The sequence below is a fragment of the Panulirus ornatus genome, chromosome 11, assembly GCF_036320965.1.
Source record: "Panulirus ornatus isolate Po-2019 chromosome 11, ASM3632096v1, whole genome shotgun sequence".
In the NCBI taxonomy this organism is placed as follows: Eukaryota; Metazoa; Arthropoda; class Malacostraca; order Decapoda; family Palinuridae; genus Panulirus; species Panulirus ornatus.
The window spans coordinates 16547978-16570134 of record NC_092234.1 but is presented as its reverse complement, the minus strand read 5'-3'; the positions used below and the strand labels follow the sequence as shown (position 1 = coordinate 16570134).

General features: G+C 41.6%; 1 protein-coding gene across 4 annotated transcripts in view; it reads left to right on the top strand.

Annotated features, from left to right (window-relative positions):
• The window catches only part of Rbcn-3B (WD repeat-containing protein Rbcn-3B), a 393934-nt gene that overhangs the window by 48320 nt on the left and 323457 nt on the right, over nt 1-22157 (top strand). For 3 of the 4 annotated variants that reach the window (XM_071666667.1, XM_071666666.1, XM_071666664.1), the window contains exon 8: nt 18119-18142. The exons of the other annotated variant lie outside the window; for it this stretch is intronic. In XM_071666667.1, the coding sequence (XP_071522768.1) occupies nt 18119-18142 (24 nt within the window). The remainder of the gene's footprint in view (nt 1-18118; nt 18143-22157) is intronic. 4 annotated transcript variants of the gene reach the window in all.

The following is a 22157-nucleotide window of genomic DNA, read 5'->3' as shown; positions in this document are numbered from 1 at the left end:
GTAAGAAGGAGATGGAGTGAATGTTTGAAGGTTTGTTGAATGTGTTTGATGATATAGTGGCAGATATAGGGTGTTTTGGTCGTACTGGAGTGCAAAGTGGGAGGGTCAGGGAGAATGGTTTGATGAACAAAGAAGAGGTAGTGATAGCTTTGCGGAAGATGAAAGCTGGCAAGGCAGCAGGTTTGGATGGTATTGCAGTGGAATTTATTAAAAAGGGGGTGACTGTATTGTTGACTGGTTGTTAAGGTTATTTAATGTATGTATGACTCATGCTGAGTGCCTGAGGACTGGTGGAATGCTTGCATAATGCCATTGTACAAAGGTAAAGGGGATAAAGGTTAGTGTTCAAATTTCTGAAGCATAAGTTTGTTGAGTATTCCTGGGAAATTATATGGGAGGGTATTGATTAAGAGGGTAAAGGCATGTACAGAGCATCAGATTGGGGAAGAGCAGTGTGGTTTCAGAAGTGGTAGAGGATGTGTGGATCAGGTGTTTGCTTTGAAGAATGTATGTGAGAAATACTTAGAAAAGCAAATGGATTTGTGTGTTGCATCTATGGATCAGGAGAAGACATATGATAGAGTTGATAGAGATGCTCTGTGGAAGGTATTAAGAGTATATGGTGTGGGAAGTAAGGTGCTAGAAGCTGTGAAAAGTTTTTATCAAGGATGTAAGGCATGTGTACGTTTATGGATGGGGTTGTTAGGAGGTGAATGCAAGAGTTTTGGAAAGAGGGGCAAGTATGAAGTCTGTTGGGGATGAGAGAGCTTGGGAAGTGAGTCAGTTGTTGTTCGCTGATGATACAGCGCTGGTGGCTGATTCATGTGAGAAACTGCAGAAGCTGGTGACTGAGTTTGGTAAAGTGTGTGGAAGAAGAAAGTTAAGAGTAAATGTGAATAAGAGCAAGGTTATTAGGTACAGTAGGGTTGAGGGTCAAGTCAATTGGGAGGTGAGTTTGAATGGAGAAAAACTGGGGGAAGTGAAGTGTTTTAGATATCTGGGAGTGGATCTGGCAGCGGATGGAACCATGGAAGCGGAAGTGGATCATAGGGTGGGGGAGGGGGCGAAAATTCTGGGGGCCTTGAAGAATGTGTGGAAGTCGAGAACATTATCTCGGAAAGCAAAAATGGGTATGTTTGAAGGAATAGTGGTTCCAACAATGTTGTATGGTTGCGAGGCGTGGGCTATGGATAGAGTTGTGCGCAGGAGGATGGATGTGCTGGAAATGAGATGTTTGAGGACAATGTGTGGTGTGAGGTGGTTTGATCGAGTGAGTAACGTAAGGGTAAGAGAGATGTGTGGAAATAAAAAGAGCGTGGTTGAGAGAGCAGAAGAGGGTGTTTTGAAGTGGTTTGGGCACATGGAGAGGATGAGTGAGGAAAGATTGACCAAGAGGATATATGTGTCGGAGGTGGAGGGAGCAAGGAGAAGAGGGAGACCAAATTGGAGGTGGAAAGATGGAGTGAAAAAGATTTTGTGTGATCGGGGCCTGAACATGCTGGAGGGTGAAAGGAGGGCAAGGAATAGAGTGAATTGGAGCGATGTGGTATACCGGGGTTGACGTGCTGTCAGTGGATTGAATCAAGGCATGTGAAGCGTCTGGGGTAAACCATGGAAAGCTGTGTAGGTATGTATATTTGCGTGTGTGGACGTATGTATATACATGTGTATGGGGGGGGTTGGGCCATTTCTTTCGTCTGTTTCCTTGCGCTACCTCGCAAACGCGGAGAGACAGCGACAAAGTATAAAAAAAAAAAAAAAAATCTCTCTTACCCTTTCATTACTTACTCCAGTAAACCACCTTACACCACATATTGTCCTCAGACATCTCATTTCCAATACATCCACTCTCCTCCACACAACCCTATCTATAGCCCACGCCTCGCAACCTTATAACATTGTTGGAACCACTATTCCTTCAAACATACCCATTTTTGCTCTTCGAGATATTGCTCTTGTCTTCCACACATTCTTCTACGCTCCCAGAACCTTCGCCCCCTCCCTCACACTGTGACTCACTTCCGCTTCCATGGTTCCATCTTCTGCTAAATCCACTCCCAGATATCTAAAACACTTCACTTCCTCCAGTTTTTCTCCATTCAAACTTACCTCCCAATTAACTTGTCCCTCAACCCAACTGAACCTACTAACCTTGCTCTTATTCACATTTACTCTCAGCTTTCTTCTTTCACACACTTTACCAAACTCAGTCACCAACTTCTGCAGTTTCTCACCCAAATCAGGCACCAGTGCTGTATCATCAGCGAACAACAACTGACTTACTTTCCAAGCCCTCTCATGTAAAACAGATTGCATACTTGCCCCTCTTTCCAAACTGTTGCATTCACCTCCCTAACCACCCCATCCATGAACGAATTTAACGACCATAGAGACAACATGCACCCCTGCTGCAAACCAACATTTACTGGGAACCAATCACTTTCATCTCTTCCTACTCATACAAATGCCTTACATCCTTGATAAAAAATTTTCACTGCTTCTAGCAACTAACCTCCCACACCATATACTCTTGATGCCTTCCAGATAACATCTCTATCAACTCTTTCATATGCCTTCTCCAGATCCATAAATGCTACATACAAATTCATCTGTTTTTGTATTTCTCTCATACATTCTTCAAAGCAAAATCTTGATCCACACATCCTCTACCTCCTCTGAAAGCACACTGCTCTTCCCCAATCTGATGCTCTGTACATGCCTTCACCCTCTCAATCAAGACCCTCCCATATAATTTCCAAGGAATACTCAACAAACTTATACCTTTGTAATTTGAGCATTCACCTTTAGCCCCCTTGCCTTTGTATAATAGCACTGTGCATGCACTCTGCCAATTCTCAGGCACTTCATGAACCATACATACATTGAATATCCTCACCAAACAGGCAACAACACACTCACCCCCTTTTTTAATAAATTCCACTGCAATACCATCCAAACCCACTGCCTTGCCTGCTTCCATCTTCTGCAAAGCTTTCAGTACCTCTTCTCTTTTTACCAAACCTCTCTCCCTGACCCCTCACTTTGCAAACCACCTCAACCAAAACACCCTATATCTGCCTTTCTGTCATCAATCATATTCAACAAACCTTTTAAAATACTCACTCCATCTTCTCACTTCACCACTACTTGTTATTACTTCCTCATTATCCCCCTTCACCGATGTTCCCATTTGTTCTCTTGTCTTACGAACTTTATTTACCTTCTTCAAAACATCTTTTTATTCTCCCTAAAATTTGATGATACTCTCTCAGCCTAACTCTCATTTGCCCTCTTTTTCACCTCTTGCACCTTTCTCTTGACCTCTTGCCTCTTTCTTTTATACATCTCCCGGTAATTTGCACTGTTTCCCTGTAAAAGTCATCCAAATGCCTCTCTTTGCTCTTTCACTAACAATGTTACTTCTTCATCCCACAACTCACTATCCTTTCTAATCTTCCCACTTCCCACCTTTCTCATGCCACAGGCATCTTTTGCACAAGCCACCACTGCTTCCCTAAATACATCCCATTCCTCCCCCACTCCCCTTACATCATTTGCTCTCACCTTTTTCCATTCTGTGTATGTATAGGTTATCCCTGGGGATAGGGGATTAAGAATACTTCCCACGTATTCCCTGCGTGTCGTAGAAGGCGACTAAAAGGGGAGGGAGCGGGGGCTGGAAATCCTCCCCTCTCGTTTTTTTTTTTTAATTTTCCAAAAGAAGGAACAGAGGGGGCCAGGTGAGGATATTCCAAAAAAGGCCCAGTCCTCTGTTCTTAATGCTACCTCGCTAACTGCGGGAAATGGCGAATAGTTTAAAAGAAAAGTATGTATAGGTATGTATAAGTTGAAATGTATAGGTGTGTATATGTGCATGTGTGGGCATTTATGTATATGCATGTGTATGTAGGTGGGTTGGGCCATTCTTTCGTCTGTTTCCTTGCATTACCTCGCTAACGTGGGAGACAGCAACAAAACATAATAGATAAATGAATATTATGATAATTGATTGCCTTTTCCTGATTCACCGCGGTAGCACCAGGAAACAGACGAAGTATGCGCAAGACAAAAAAAGAAATGGGCACATCTGTGATGGGGCAGATGGGGAGGTAATAACAAGTAGTGATGAAGTAAGAAGGAGATGGAGTGAATGTTTTGAAGGTTTGTTGAATGTGTTTGATGATATAGTGGCAGATATAGGGTGTTTTGGTCGTACTGGAGTGCAAAGTGGGAGGGTCAGGGAGAATGGTTTGATGAACAAAGAAGAGGTAGTGATAGCTTTGCGGAAGATGAAAGCCGGCAAGGGGGGCAGGTTTGGATGGTATTACAGGGTAATTTATAAAAAAAGGGGATGAATGTGTTGTTGATTGATTGGTAAGGATATTCAGTGTATGTATGGATCATGGTGAAGTGCCCGAGGATTGGCTGAATGCATGCATAGTGCCATTGTACAAAGGTAAAGGGGATAAAGGTTAGTGTTCAAATTTCTGAAGCATAAGTTTGTTGAGTATTCCTGGGAAATTATATGGGAGGGTATTGATGGAGAGGGTAAAGGCATGTACAGAGCATCAGATTGGGGAAGAGCAGTAGGGTTTCAGAAATGGTAGAGTATGTGTGAATTAGGTGTTTGCTTTGAAAAATGCATGTGAGAAATACTTAGAAAAACAGATGGATTTGTATGTAGCATTTATGAATCTGGAGAAGGCACATGATAGGGTGGATAGAGATGCTTTGTGGAAGGTATTAAGAGTAAATGGTGTAGGAGGTAAGTTGCTTGAAGCAGTGAAAAGTTTTTACCAAGAATGTAAGGCATGTGTATGTGTAGGAGGAGAGGAGAGTGATTGGTTCCCAGTGAATGTTGGTTTGCAGCAGGGGTGCGTGATGTCTCCATGATTGTTTAATTTGTTTATGGATGGGGTTGTTAGGGAGGTGAATGGAAGAGTTTTGGAGAGAAGGGCAAGTATGCAGTCTGTTGTGGATGAGAGGGTTTGGGAAGTGAGTCAGTTGTTGTTTGCTGATGATACAGTGTTGGTGGCTAATTTGTGTGAAAAACTGCAGAGGCTGGTGACTGAGTTTGGTAAAGTGTGTGAAAAAAGAAAATGAGAGTAAATATGAATAAGAGCAAGGTTATTGGCTTCAATAGGGTTGAGGGACAAGTTAATTCGGATGGAAGTTTGATAGGTGAAAAACGGGAGGAAGTGAAGTGTTTAAGATATCTGGGAGTGGATTTAGTTGCGGATGGAACCATGGAAGCGGAAGTGAGTCATAGGATGGGGAAGGGGGTAAAGGTTCTGGGAGCATTGAATATGTGAAAGGTGAGAACGTTATCTCGGAGAGTAAAAATGGGTAATGTTGAAGGAATAGTGTTTCCAAAAATGTTATGTGGTTATGAGGAATGGGCTATAGATAGGGTTGTCCAGAGGAGGGTGGATGTGTTGGAAATGAAATGTTTGAGGACCATGTATAAGTAATGAAAGGGTAAGAGAGATGTGCAGTAATAAAAAGAGTTTGGTTGAGAGAGCAGAAGAGGGTGTGTTGAAATGGTTTGGACACACGGAGAGAATGATTGAGGAAAGATTGACAAAGAGGATATATATATGTCAGAGGTGGAGGGAACAAGGAGAAGCGTGAGACCAAATTGGAGGTGGAAGGATGGAGTGAAAAAGATTTTTAGCGATTGGGGCCTGAACATACAGGAGGGTGAAAGGCTTGCAAGGAATAGAGTGAATTGGAATGATGTGGTATACTGGGGACGACATGCTGTCAGTAGATTGAACCAGGGCATGTGAAGCATCTGGGATAAACCATGGAAAGTTTTGTTGGGCCTGGATGTGGAAAGGGAGCTATTCTTTAGGTGCATTACACATGACAGCTAGAGACTGAGTGTGAGTGAATGTGGCCTTTTTTGTATGTTTCTGGCATTATTTCACTGGAGGGGGATGCTATTTCCTGTGTGCCTGTAGATGGGAATGGATGAAGGCAGCAATTATGAATATGTACATGTGTGTATAATGTATATGTCTGTGTATGTATATGTATGTATACTGTGAAATGAATATGTATGTATAAGTGCATTAGTGGGCATATATGTATGTATATACATCTGTATGTGGGTGCGTTGGGCCATTCCTCATCTGTTTCCTTGCGCTACCTTGCTAACACAGGAGATGGCATTTAAGTATAATAAGATGAAGTCAATATATACATAAACATCCATGCATGCACATATACGTACATATACATATCAACATACATATCAGCATATACACAAACATATACATACATACACATGTACATATTCATACTTGCTTGCCTTCATCCATTCCTGGCACTACCCAACCCCACAGGAAACAGCATCACTACCCCCTGCTTCAGCAAGGGAGTGCCAGGCAAACAGACAAAAAGGCCACATTCATTCACACTGTCTCTGGCTGTCATGTGTATGCACCGAAACCACTGCTCCCTATCCACATCCAAGCCCCACAGACCTTTCCATGATTTACCCCAGATGTTTCACATGCCCTGGTTCAGACCATTGACAGCACATTGACCCTGGTATACTACATCGTTCCAGTTCACTCTATTCCTTGCATGTCTCTCACCCTCCTGTATGTTCAGGCCCTGGTTGCTTAAAATCTTCTTCACTGCATCCTTTCACCTACAATTTGGTCTCCCGCTTCTCCTTGTTCCCTCTAGCTCTCACGTGCCTATCCTTTTTTTCAACTTTTCCTCTCTCATTCTCTCCATATGTTTAAACCATTTCAACACACCCTCTTATACTCTCTCAACCACACTCTTTTTATTACCACACATCCCTCTTACCCTTTCATTACACTTGATTGAACCACCTCACACAACACATTGTCCTCAAACATTTCATTTCCAATACATCCACCCTCCTCCCTACAACCCCTATCTATAGCCCATACCTTGCAGCCATATCATATTGTTAGAACCACTGTTCTTCAAACATGCCCATTTTTGCTGTCCGAAATAATGTTCTCTTTTTCTGCGCATCCCTCATTGCTCCCAGAGCCTTTGCCCCCTCCCCCCTCCCTGTGACTCACTTCTGCTTCCATGGTTCCATTCTCTGCTAAGTACTCTCCCAGATATCTAAAACACTTCACTTCCTCCAATTTATCTCCATTCATACTTACATCCCCACTGACTTGTCCCTCAACCCTGCTAAACCTGATTACCTTGCTCTTACTCACATTTACTCTAAACTTTCCCCTGTTACACACTTTTCCAAACTCAGTCACCAACCTTTGCAGTTTCTCACTTGAATCTGCCACTAGTGCTGTTTCATTGGCAAGCAAGAACTAACTCACTTCCCAGGCCCTCTAATCCCCAGTTGACTAACTGCTTGCCCCTCTCTCCAAAACTCTTGCATTTACCTCCCTAACCACCCCATCCATAAAGAAATTAAACAACCATGGGGACATCACACATCCCTGTCGCAGACCGACCTTCACTGGGAACCAGTCACTCTCCTATATCCCTTACATCCTTGATAAAAACTTTTCACTGTTTCCAGTGTAGATCCCACACCATGTGCTTTTAAGACCTTCCACAAAGCATCTCTGTCAACCCTGTCATTTGCCTTCTCAGATCCATAAATGCTACATACAAATTCATCTGTTTTTCTAAGTATTTCTCACTCATTCTTCAAAGCAAACACCTGATCTACACATACTCTACCACTTCTGAAATCACACTGCTTATCCTCAATCTGATGCTCTGTACATACCTTCACCTTCTCAACCAGTACCCTCCCATACAATTTCAGAGATACTCAACAAACGTATGCCCTTTTGTAGTTTGCACACTCACCTTTCTCCCCTTTATCTTTGTACATTGGCACTATGCATGCATTCTGTCAATTGTCAGGCACTTTACCATGATCCATACATACACTGAATTTTCTTACCAACCAATCAGCAACGCAATCACCCCCTTTCTTAATAGATTCAATTGCAGTTCTATCCAAACCCATGGCCTTGCCAGATTTCATCTTCTGCAAAACGTTCACTGCCTCTTGTGGAAGCGTAGGTGAATATTTGCAGAGGTTTTCAAAAAAAAAGAGAAAATGTTGAAGGGAAGAGAGTGGTGAGAGTAAGTGAGCTTACCTGGAGAGATTAAGTGTAGAATGGCAAAAAGGTGAGGGCAAATGAAGTGAGAAGAGTGGGTGAGGAATTTGATGTATTTAGAGAAGCAGTGATGGCATATGCAAAAGATGTATGTGGTGGTAGTTGGGCAGATTATAAAGGATTGGGAGTGGTTGGATGAAGAAGTGAAGTTGTTAGTGAAAGAGAAAAGAGAGGCGTTTGGACAATACAAGGAAGGTGTGCAAATGACTGGGAGATGTATAAAAGAAAGTGGCAAAAGTTCAAGAGGAAGGTGCAAGGGTTAAAAATTATGGCAAATAAGAGTTGGGATGAGAGAGTATCATTGAATTTTAGGGAGAACAAAAAGATGTTTTGGAAGGAGGTAAATAACATGCACAAAACAAGAGAAAAATGGAAACATCAGTGAAGGGGGCAAGTGGGGAGGTAGTAACAGGTAGTGATGAAGATGAAGTGAGTATTTTGAGGGTTTGTTGAATGTGTTTGATAAGAAGCATGGTAGAGTTAGGTTGTTTTGGTCTGGGTGGTGTACAAAGTGAGAGGGTCAGGGAGAATGGGTTGGTAAAGAAAGAAGAGGTAGTGAAAGCTATGTGGAAGATGAAATCTACATATAGCCCATGCCTTCGCAACTATATGACATTGTTGGAACTACTGTTCCTTCAAACATACCCGTTTTTGCTCTCTGAGATAACTTTCTCTCCTTCCACACATTCTTCATTGCTCCCAGAACCTTTGCCCCCTCCCTCACCCTATGACACTTCCACCTCCATGGTTCCATCTGCTGCTAAGTCCACTCCCAGATATCTCACACACTCTTCCTCCAATTTTTTTCCTTTCAAACTTACATCCCAATTAACTTGTCCCTCAACCCTACTGAACCTAATGACCATGCTCTTATTCCCATTTACTCTCAACTTTCTCCTTTCGCACACTTTTCCAAACTCAGTCATCAACTTCAGCCATTGGAGCTGTATCATCAGTGAACAACAACTGACTCACTTCCCAGGCCCTCTCATCCCCAGCAGACTGCATAGTTGCCTCTCTCTCTCCAAAACTCTTGCATTTACCTCCCTAACTGCCTCATCCATAAACAAATAAAGCAACCATAGGGACATCATACACCCCTACCGCAGACTGACATTCACTGGGAACCAATCACTCTCCTTTTTTACTACTCGTACACATGCCTTACATCCTTTTTAGAAACTTTTCTCTGTTTCAAGCAACCTACCTCCCACACCATATACTCTTAAAACCTTCCACAAAGCATCTCTATCAGCCTTATCATTTGCCTTCTCTAGATCCATAAATGCTACATACAAATCCATCTGTTTTTCTAAGCATTTCTCACATACATTCTTCAAAGCAAGCACCTGATCCACACATCCTCTACCACTTCTGAAGCCACACTGCTCCTCCCCAATTTGATGCTCTGTACGTACCTTCACCCTCTCAGTCGATACCCTCCTATATAATTTCCCAGGAGTACTCAGCAGACTTATGCCTCTGTAGTTTGAACACTCACGTTTACCCCTTTGCCTACACTGGCACTATGTTTGTGTATATGTATATATGTTGAGTGTCTAAATGTGTGTGGATGTAACCAAGATGAGAAAAAAGGAGAGATAGGTAGTATGTTTGAGGAAAGGAACCTGGATGTTTTGGCTCTGAGTGAAACGAAGCTCAAGGGTAAAGGGGAAGAGTGGTTTGGGAATGTCTTGGGAGTAAAGTCAGGGGTTAGTGAGAGGACAAGAGCAAGGGAAGGAGTAGCACTACTCCTGAAACAGGAGTTGTGGGAGTATGTGATAAAGTGTAAGAAAGTAAACTCTAGATTAATATGGGTAAAACTGGAAGTGGACGGAGAGAGATGGGTGATTATTGGTACATATGCACCTGGGCATGAGAAGAAAGATCATGAGAGGCAAGTGTTTTGGGAGCAGCTGAGTGAGTGTGTTAGTAGTTTTGATGCACAGGACCGGGTTATAGTGATGGGTGATTTGAATGCAAAGGTGGGTAATGTGGCAGTTAAGGGAATAATTGGTGTACATGGGGTGTTCAGTGTTGTAAATGGAAATGGTGAAGAGCTTGTAGATTTATGTGCTGAAAAAGGACTGGTGATTAGGAATACCTGGTTTAAAAAGAGATATATACATAAGTGTACGTATTTAAGTAGGAGAGATGGCCAGAGAGCATTATTGGATTACGTGTTAATTGATAGGCGCGGGAAAGAGAGACTTTTGGATGTTAATGTGGTGAGAGGTGCATCTGGAGGGATGTCCGATCATTATCTTGTGGAGGCGAAGGTGAAGATTTGTAGAGGTTTTCAGAAAAGAAGAGGGAATGTTGGGTTGAAAAGAGTGGTGAGAGTAAGTGAACTTGCGAAGGAGACTTGAGTGAGGAAGTACCAGGAGAGACTGAGTACAGAATGGAAAAAGGTGAGAACAAAGGAGTTAAAGGGAGTTGGGGAGGAATGGGATGTATTTAGGGAAGCAGTGATGGCTTGCGCAAAAGATGCTTGTGGCATGAGAAGCGTGGGAGGTGGGCAGATTAGAAAGGGTAGTGAGTGGTGGGATGAAGAATTAAGATTATTAGTGAAAGAGAAGAGAGAGGCATTTGGACAATTTTTGCAGGGAAGTAATGCAAATGACTAGATGTATAAAAGAAAGAGGCAGGAGGTCAAGAGAAAGTTGCAAGAGGTGAAAAAGAGGGCAGATGAGAATTGGGATGAGAGAGTATCATTAAATTTTAGGGAGAATAAAAAGATGTTTTGGAAGGAGGTAAATTCAGTGCGTAAGACAAGGGGACAAATGGGAACTTCAGTGAAGGGAGCTAATGGGAAGGTGATAACAAGTAGTGGTGATGTGAGAAGGAGATGGAATGAGTATTTTGAAGGTTTGTTGAATGTGTTTTATGATAGAGTAGCAGATATAGGGTGTTTTGGTCAAGGTGGTATGCAAAGTGAGAGGGTTAAGGAAAGTGATTTGGTAAACAGAGAAGAGGTAGTGAAAGGTTTGCGGAAGATGAAAGTCGGCAAGGCAGCTGGGTTGGATGGAATTGCAGTGGAATTTATTAAAAAGGGGATGACTGTATTGTTGACTGGTCGGTAACATTATTTAATGTATGTATGACTCATGGTGAGGTGCCTGAGGATTGGCGAAATGCTTGCATAGTGCCATTGTACAAAGGCAAAGGGCTACCTTGCGCACATGAGGGGGAAGGGGGTTGTTATTTTATGTGTCGCAGGGTGGTGATGGGAATGAATAAAGGCAGACAGTATAAATTATGTACATATGTCTATATGTGTATGTCTGTGTGTGTATATATATGTATACGTTGAAATGTATAGGTATGTATATATGCGTGTGTGGACGTGTATGTATATACATGTGTATGTGGGTGGGTTGGGCCATTCTTTCGTCTGTTTCCTTGCGCTACCTTACTAACGCAGGAGACAGACATACTGTCTGCCTTTATTCATTCCCATCGTTACCCCACCACACATGAAATAACAACCCCCTCCCCCCTCATGTGTGCGAGGTAGCGCTAGGAAAAGACAGCAAAGGCCACATTCGTTCGCACTCAGTCTCTAGCTGTCATGTAATAATCCACCGAAACCACAGCTCCCTTTCCACATCCAGGCCCCACAGAACTTTCCATGGTTTACCCCAGACGCTTCACTTGCCCTGGTTCAATCCATTGACAGCACATCGACCCCAGTATACCACATCGTTCCAATTCACTCTATTCCTTGCATGCCTTTCACCCTCCTGCATGTTCAGGCCCTGATCACTCAAAATCTTTTTCACTCCATCTTTCCACCTCCAATTTGGTCTCCCACTTCTCCTTGTTCCCTCCACCTCTGACACTTATGTTCTCTTGGTCAATCATTCCTCACTCATTCTCTCTATGTGCCCAAACCATTTCAAAACACCCTCTTCTGCTCTCTCAACCACACTCTTTTTATTACCACAGATCTCTCTTACCCTTTCATGACTCACTCGTTCAAACCACCTCACACCACATATTGTCCTCAAACATCTCATTTCCAGCACATCCACCCTCCTCCGCACAACTCTATCCATAGCCCACGACTCGCAACCATATAACATTGTTGGAACCACTATTCCTTCAAACATACCCATTTTTGCTTTCCAAGTTAATGTTCTCGACTTTCACACATTCTTCAATGCTCCCAGAACTTTCGCCCCCTCCCCCACCCTATGATTCACTTCCACTTCCATGGTTACATCCGCTGCCAAATCCACTCCCAGATATCTAAAACACTTCACTTCCTCCAGTTTTGCTCCATTCAAACTTCCCTCCCAGTTGACTTGTCCCTCAACCCTACTGTACCTAATAACCTTGCTCTAATTCACATTTAATCTCAGCTTTCTTCTTTCACACACTTTACCAAACTCAGTCACCAGCTTCTGCAGTTTCTCACATGAATCAGCCACCAGTGCAGTATCATCAACGAACAACAACTGACTCACTTCCCAAGCTCTCTCATCCACAACAGACTGCATACTTGCCCCTATTTCCAAAACTCTTGCATTCACCTCCCTAACAACCCCATCCATAAACAAATTAAAACAACCATGGAGACATCACACACCCCTGCCGCAAACCTACATTCACAGAGAAACAATCACTTTCCTCTCTTCGTACATGTACACATGCCTTACATCCTTGATAAAAACTTTTCACTGCTACTAACAACTTGCCTCCCACACCATATATTCTTAATACCTTCCACAGAGCATCTCTATCAACTCTTATCATATGCCTTCTCCAGATCCATAAATGCTACATACAAATCCATTTGCTTTCCTAAGTATTTCTCACATACATTCTTCAAAGCAAGCACCTGATCCACACATCCTCTACCACCTCTGAAACCACACTGCTCTTCCCCAATCTGCTGCTCTGTACATGCCTTCACCCTCTCAATCAATACCCTCCCATATAATTTACCAGGAATACTCAACAAACTTATACCTCTGGAATTTGAGCACTCACTCTTATCCCCTTTGCCTTTGTACAGTGGCACTATGCAAGCATTTCGCCAATCCTCAGGCACCTCACCATGAATCATACATACATTAAATAACCTTACCAACCAGTCAACAATACAGTCACCCCCTTTTTTAATAAATTCCACTGCAATACCATCCAAACCTGCTGCCTTGCCGGCTTTCATCTTCTGCAAAGCTTTTACTACCACTTTTCTGTTTACCAAATCATTTTCCCTAACCCTCTCACTTTGCACACCACCTCGACCAAAACACCCTATATCTGCCACTCTATCATCAAACACATTCAACAAACCTTCAAAATACACACTACATCTCCTCACATCAACACTACTTGTTATCACCTCCCCATAAGGCCATTGTCTTACGCACTTTATTTACCTCCTTCCAGAATATCTTTTTATTCTCCCTAAGATTTAATGATACTCTCTCACCCCAACTCTCGTTTGCCCTCTTTTTCACCTCTTGCACCTTTCTCTTAACCTCCTGCCTCTTTCTTTTATACATCTCCCACTCATTTGCATTTTTTCCTGCAAAAATGGTCCAAATGCCTCTTTCTTCTCTTTCACTGATTATCTTACTTCTTCATCCCACCACTCACTACCCTTTCTAATCAACCCACCTCCCACGCTTCTCATGCCACAAGCATGTTTTGCAGACGCCATCACTGCTTCCTTAAATACATCCCATTCCTCCCCCACTCCCCTTACCTCCTTTGTTCTCACCTTTTTCCATTCTGTACTCAGTCTCTCCTGGTACTTCCTCACACAAGTCTCCTTCCCAAGCTCACTTACTCTCACCACCCTCTTCACCCCAACATTCTCTCTTCTTTTCTGAAAACCCATACAAATCTTCACCTTCGCCTCCACAAGATAATGATCAGACATCCCTCCATTTGCACCTCTCAGCACATTAACATGCAAAAGTCTCTCTTTCGCGCACCTGTCAATTAACACGTAATCCAATAACGCTCTCTGGCCATCTCTCCTACTTACATATGTATACTTATGTATATCTCGCTTTTTAAACCAGGTATTCCCAATCACCAGTCCTTTTTCAGCACAAATCTATAAGCTCTTCACCATTTCCATTTACAACACTGAACACCCCATGTATACCAGTTATTCCCTCAACTGGCACATTACTCACCTTTGCATTCAAATCACCCATCACTATAACCCGGTCTTGTGCATCAAAACCACCAACACACTCATTCAGCTGCTTCCAAAACACTTGCCTCTCATGATCTTTCTTCTCATGCCCAGGTGCATATGGACTAATAATCACCCATCTCTCTCCATCAACTTTCAGTTTTACCCATATTAATCCAGAATTTACTTTCTTACATTTTATCACATACTCCCACCACTCCTGTTTCAGGAGTAGTGCTACTCCTTCCCTTGCTCTTGTCCTCTCACTAACCCCTGACTTTACACCCAAGACATTCCCAAACCACTCTTCCCCTTTACCCTTGAGCTTCGTTTCACTCAGAGCCAAAACATCCAGGTTCCTTTCCTCAAACATACTACCTATCTCTCCTTTTTTCACATCTTGGTTACATCCACACACATTTAGACACCCCAATCTGAGCCTTAGAGTGTTGCACATCTTGTACATAACTGTATAATTACCTGTTTGTAATTACCCCCTTTTGAGCTGTATTGGGAGGGAATCTTAAACTCTCTTTCTATTAGTCTCTTTGTAGGTGCACTAATGTATACTAGTGCTGGTAATTAAATAGTTTTCATAAATGGTGAATGTACTGTGGTATTGAAAATTTTGAAGGTGAATGGCGTGTTTGTATGTTGAAATAGTTTTTAAGTCGTTTATGTGTGGTGATATTGGAAATTATGAAGGTGAATAGCATGTTGTTAGCATGACTTAGTTCTGAAAGCCTTCCAACTTCCCTTTTTAGTTAATTCCCTTCCCCCTTCACTTTTTATTGATGGGGAGGCTTAAAGTGTCTAGGCCCCAGTCAAGAGGTACCTAAGAGGTGGGGATTACAGTTGTGTTGCTTTGGGTAAATACATGTGATGACACTTTTGAATCCCAGGTTAGTGCCAGCCTAGGCTTGGATGTTGACTTTTCAAATTATCTTTCATTTACTAAGTCCTATTGGCCTCAGTTGACATTCTAGTAGATAACTTCCACAATCCATTCTGGGGGAAAGGGGAGTACCTAGTTTATGGGATCTATTTGTCATGGATCCAGCACCTTGTGAATGAAGGTCATCCTCTGAAGTCACTGTGGGTGGGTTGAATCATCAACACATAATAGCTTGTATATCCTTCTACCTCATCCAATACAGCACCATGATGTGATGGGGACATAATGCTTCCCCAAAGCTTAGAAATTTCTGTAATTGCTTATAGGGCGTTGTCTTAGTTTGGTGAAATAAATAGTTTTTAGCTTTAGCTTTTTTGAAGTAATAATTTTGAATTGAAATATTTGATTTTTCTTCATCAGAGTGGTCTCACAAATCAGAGGATTGATATTTTTTCCTTAGTAGGAGACACTTAATCTTTTTGTTGTTTATCTCATCCTTCTTCATGCCCTTTTAGCAATTTTCTTTGTCTTTGGAGATGTATCTGCCTTTTGTGAAACCTGGCCCTCACTGAAAGAATATTTATTTAGCCCCTAAACAATAGATATATCTAGAAATTCCATCATTGAGTGAGCTAAAGTAAAAATTTCAAAAAAATTCTTTTTCCGTATGATAGATTAGCATTCAAAAGTAACAGCAAAGTCATAGAAACTTGGTTCTGTTGGGCTGGGTCTGATGCTGAATGAGTGCTTAGAGGGCCTTAGAGATGAAAATATGGTGTATATCATAGCTCATGATATGCTAACAGAGGAAGACATGGAAACAATGTCTTTCTATCAAGCTTTCTCACTTAATGCACTTCATATATAGGGCACAGTGTTGGTGGTAACATAATGTGATTTGAAATGTTATGCCTTTTGCAATGAATCTGTTCTTAAGTAGCTTGTTAAACTGAGATTATCAAAGTCTTTTATAACTTTGAAAATGTGTATTAGCTTGCCTCTAAACTTACTCTTTTTTAAGATAAATAGGTTTAAGTTGGGTCTCATAGGATTTGTTTCTCGGGCTAGAAATCATTTTGGTAGCTCAAGGTGAGGTTTTTATGTTTTTTCCTTGTAATTTGGATTTTTGCTGTGATTTTTTTTTACCACATTTTTTAAAATTCTTTTTTACTCCCCCACTTTTGATAGTTATTGTCAAAACCATCTCTTAAAATTCTGCTTGAAGGAAATTGGCTTAGAAGTATGGTTAGGATACTGAAGAATTTGTTTTTTTATACTGAAACATCTACTCTTATTTCATGTATTCACTTATTTCATATGCTGCCACAGTGTTATTGCTGAACAGTATAGATATGTGAAATTATAGTGTTTACACTATATATACACGTAGGGAGATATATTGTGTGGGTGTGATACTAGAGGTGTTGTTTCTTGGGAATATTCTTGGTCTGTACCTCACCTACACCACTGTCTTCCATTTCCCAGGATTACTTAGAGAAGATTAGGCACAATTGTTTTGTAATTTCTGCTATAAGGGCAAGTTTGATGAGGGACATTTAACCTTATTTCTTACTTAATCCTACACATAATCTCTCAGTAAATCATTTCTTCACATATATCATTCCTCTTCACTCTCCTCACCAACTGACCATATCATAAGTGTGCATCCTGATAACTTAGGTCATCCAACTTCATATGTATTTTCCTCAGGGTTGTCATATATGCATGACCTTTAGGTGGATGGATGTGAGCATATAATGGTTATTGAATGGGTACTGAGGATACCATCATTTTTCCTGTGCCTTTTTAGTAATGAAAGAGATATGTATAGCCTATTAATGGTATGAAAGTCAGCTGGATATCTAAACAGAGGCAGGAAATCAGAATATCTCTTGCTGTTGGCTGGTGATTCTGAAGAGAATCTCTGTTGATATTGGCCACTTTTTAAGGGTTAAACTAGAGCTCTCTGGAAGTGTCTTGGGGTGTATTTTAAAACAGCTTTTGGTTTTATGCCAAGATGTTTATGCAAACTCTAAAGTAGAAAGAACAGTTTGGAAGAGAGGCTGTCTTTTTGAATGAGGATAGTGGTAACTAGACTCCCATCATAGGAGAATAGTGAAGGAGACAAACTGTCTGCTGGCAAATGTTGTTATAGCTTTCAAGTACATGAATAAAGAAATGTTTAACAAGCTGTGTATATCCAACAAAAGGCTTTTCAAGTCTGGTCAGTGCCTCTAAGGAAGCACAAAGAGTTAGTTGGGATGGTCTAGAGGAAGGCAGCAAAGATAGCACCAGATTTAAGAGAGCCATATTGCAGGGATAGGCTAGAGTCATTAAGTTTGCCCCTTTTGGAAGAGAGAAGAATGAGGGGTGACATGATCACAACCTCTATGGATTTAAAAGAGATTGATGCCATAGACAGTGAAAAGTTCTTCAAGATTACTTGATATGATATTAAGCAAAAGTTGTTAGAAAAGGCTCAGAGGAGTGGTGAATGCATGGAATAGAATGACTGAAGACATTGTTAATGCAGACAGGATACATAGATTTAGGAAGTTATATGGTAGCAAAACCTGCTCCAGACATGAGGCTCCAATAGTGTAAAACTCCCTCTCTTTACAGTATGGCTAGGTAATTACAAAGAGGTAATTGCACATACTATGGGACTGTGAATGTGGACAGCATATAAAAGTATAAAAAGTTGCATGATAGTAGAGATAGTTCAAGTAGTAGGGTCCCTTGAGTGTAAAACTCCCTCCCTGTACTGTACAAATAGGTTCTGGGTTATTAGAAATAGGTAATTGCAAACTGGTAAATACCTATGTAAAGTACTATGTATCCTTGTAATGTTTGATGATACTATGCATTTATATATATATAACTATTAGCTAACTCCCACATCACCTTTTACAGGTTATTGAGGGGCAAGGCTATTAGGTCAGTAGCCCACACTGCAGGTCATTCAGTTTGTATTGAGTGTTTCTCCTATTCTGTTGTTTCTATGCGCACTGCTGTGCACTACCGTTCAGGCTTGTGCCATTGCTTTCTTGTGTGTTCAGCTTTTTGTCAAGATATTTTTTTCTGTTGTTGTATGTAGTCTTATAAATCTTTGGTCTTATCTAAGACATCTGTTAACATGTTATATTCTAAGCATCAGTTTTCAAAAATATCTATGGACTGAATAGTCTTCTAAACATTGCCAGCAGTTGGTGTTGAGCATGACAACATTTCTCAAGGATCAGTTGTTCCTCAGGTAAGCAAAAATGAAGACGGCTGTATTGATAACAAACAAGCCATTAACTATATGTTCATGTATTATTTTGAAATTAGGCCTTGAAGTGAATTGCTGGTGATATTTTGGGGATATCCTCGTGATGGTAAGAGAAATTTTTAAAACAGTATCTCTTAGCCTTCCATAACCATGCCTTCATGACAAGACCACAGTTGTGTGTGCCTCATTGTCATTCTTGGCTCTTGTGCTGTACTGTTGCTCTTCACATTTTTGTTTTTCACTTGCTCTGTGTGCTCATGCCTTTTCTAACTAGGTACCATATGTTCATATCACAATTGCAGTAGCTCAGACAAAACTCTTCATGAGTGTGGTTACACCAGATTCTTACTGTATACTCATACCTGATTCTGATTATGTATGCACATTGTAGATTCTAACCTGTACGCTTATATCCAAATCTCTTTCTGTATGCTCATTACTGATTTTCATTCTATGCCCCTCCCTGATTCTCTCTTTATGTTTACACATTTACTGATTTTCATTCTTTTTGCTCATACCTAAGTATGATTGTTTGATCAAACCAGATCTGTTTGCTCATCTCTGATTCTTTCTTCATTTTCATACTTAATTCTCATCGTGTATGTTTAACCCTGGTTTTCACTATATGCCCATCCCCAGCACTCATGGTATGCCAATACCTGGCTCTTATTTTGGTTGCCCATTCTAGACTCCGACTGTTTGTTTGTACCTGATTTTCATTCTGTTTATTTGTCCCTGATTCTAACTCTGTGTTCATAAATGATTCTCACCCCCCCCGCTGTCTCCCGCGTTTGCGAGGTAGCGCAAGGAAACAGATGAAAGAAATGGCCCAACCCACCCCCATACACATGTATATACATACACGTCCACACACACAAATATACATACCTACACAGCTTTCCATGGTTTACCCCAGACGCTTCACATGCCCTGATTCAATCCACTGACAGCACGTCAACCCCGGTATACCACATCGATCCAATTCACTCTATTCCTTGCCCTTCTTACACCCTCCTGCATGTTCAGGCCCCGATCACACAAAGTCTTTTTCACTCCATCTTTCCACCTCCAATTTGGTCTCCCACTTCTCGTTCCCTCCACCTCTGACACATATATCCTCTTGGTCAGTCTTTCCTCACTCATTCTCTCCATGTGCCCAAACCATTTCAAAACACCCTCTTCTGCTCTCTCAACCACGCTCTTTTTATTTCCACACATCTCTCTTACCCTTACGTTACTTACTCGATCAAACCACCTCACACCACACATTGTCCTCAAACATCTCATTTCCAGCACATCCACCCTCCTGCACACAACTCTACCCATAGTCCATGCCTCGCAACCATACAACATTGTTGGAACCACTATTCCTTCAAACATACCCATTTTTGCTTTCCGAGATAATGTTTTCGACTTCCACACATTCTTCAAGGCTCCCAGGATTTTCGCCCCCTCCCCCACCCTATGATCCACTTCCACTTCCATGGTTCCATCCACTGCCAGATCCACTCCCAGATATCTAAAACACTTTACTTCCTCCAGTTTTTCTCCATTCAAACTTACCTCCCAATTGACTTGACCCTCAACCCTACTGTACCTAATAACCTTGCTCTTATTCACATTTACTCTTAACTTTCTTCTTTCACACACTTTACCAAACTCAGTCACCAGCTTCTGCAGTTTCTCACATGAATCAGCCACCAGCGCTGTATCATCAGCGAACAACAACTGACTCACTTTCCAAGCTCTCTCATCCAGAACAGACTTCATACTTGCCCCTCTTTCCAAAACTCTTGCATTCACCTCCCTAACAACCCCATCCATAAACAAATTAAACAACCATGGAGACGTCACACACCCCTGCCGCAAACCTACATTCACTAAGAACCAATCACTTTCCTCTCTTCCTTCATGTACACATGCTTTACATCCTCGATAAAAACTTTTCACTGCTTCTAACAACTTGCCTCCCACACCATATATTCTTAATACCTTCCACAGAGCATCTCTATCAACTTTATCATATGCCTTCTCCAGATCCATAAATGCTACATACAAATCCATTTGCTTTTCTAAGTATTTCTCACATACATTCTTCAAAGCAAACACCTGATCCTCTACCACTTCTGAAACCACACTGCTCTTCCCCAATCTGATGTTCTGTACATGCCTTCACCCTCTCAATCAATACCCTCCCATATAATTTACCAGGAATACTCAACAAACTTATACCTCTGGAATTTGAGCACTCACTCTTATCCCCTTTGCCTTTGTACAATGGCACTATGCAAGCATTCCGCCAATCCTCAGGCACCTCACCATGAGTCATACATACATTAAATAACCTCACCAACCAGTCAATAATACAGTCACCCCCTTTTTTAATAAATTCCACTGCAATACCATCCAAACCTGCTGCCTTGCCGACTTTCATCTTCCGCAAAGCTTTTACTACCTCTTCTCTGTTTACCAAATCATTTTCCCTAACCCTCTAACTTTGCACACCACCTCGACCAAAACACCCTATATCTGCCACTCTATCATCAAACACATTCAACAAACCTTCAAAATACTCACTCCATCTCCTCTCACATCATCACTACTTGTTATCACCTCCCCATTTGCGCCCTTCACTGAAGTTCCCATTTGCTCCCTTGTCTTACGCTTTTTATTTACCTCCTTCCAGAACATCTTTTTATTCTCCCTAAAATTTAATGATACTCTCTCACCCCAACTCTCATTTGCCCTCTTTTTCACCTCTTGCACCTTTCTCTTGACCTCCTGTCTCTTTCTTTTATACATCTCCCACTCAATTGCATTTTTTCCCTGCAAAAATGGTCCAAATGCCTCTCTCTTCTCTTTCACTAATAATCTTACTTCTTCATCCCACCACTCACTACCCTTTCTAATCAACCCACCTCCCACTCTTCTCATGCCACAAGCATCTTTTGCGCAATCCATCACTGATTCCCTAAATACATCCCATTCCTCCCCCACTCCCCTTACTTCCATTGTTCTCACCTTTTTCCATTCTGTACTCAGTCTCTCCTGGTACTTCCTCACACAAGTCTCCTTCCCAAGCTCACTTACTCTCACCACCCTCTTCACCCCAGCATTCACTCTTCTTTTCTGAAAACCCATACAAATCTTCACCTTCGCCTCCACAAGATAATGATCAGACATCCCTCCATTTGCACCTCTTAGCACATTAACATGCAAAAGTCTCTCTTTCGCGCACCTGTCAATTAACACGTAATCCAATAACGCTCTCTGGCTATCTCTCCTACTTACATACGTATACTTATTTATATCTCGCTTTTTAAACCAGGTATTCCCAGTCACCAGTCCTTTTTCAGCACATAAATCTTCAAGCTCTTCACCATTTCCATTTACAACACTGAACACCCCATGTATACCAATTATTCCCTCAACTGGCACATTACTCACCTTTGCATTCAAATCACCCATCACTATAACCTGGTCTCATGCACCAAAACCACTAACACACTCATTCAGCTGCTCCCAGAACACTTGCCTCTCATGATCTTTCTTCTCATGCCCAGGTGCATATGCACCAATAATCACCCATCTCTCTCCATCAACTTTCAGTTTTACCCATATTAATCGAGAATTTACTTTCTTACATTCTATCACATACTCCCACAACTCCTGTTTCAGGAG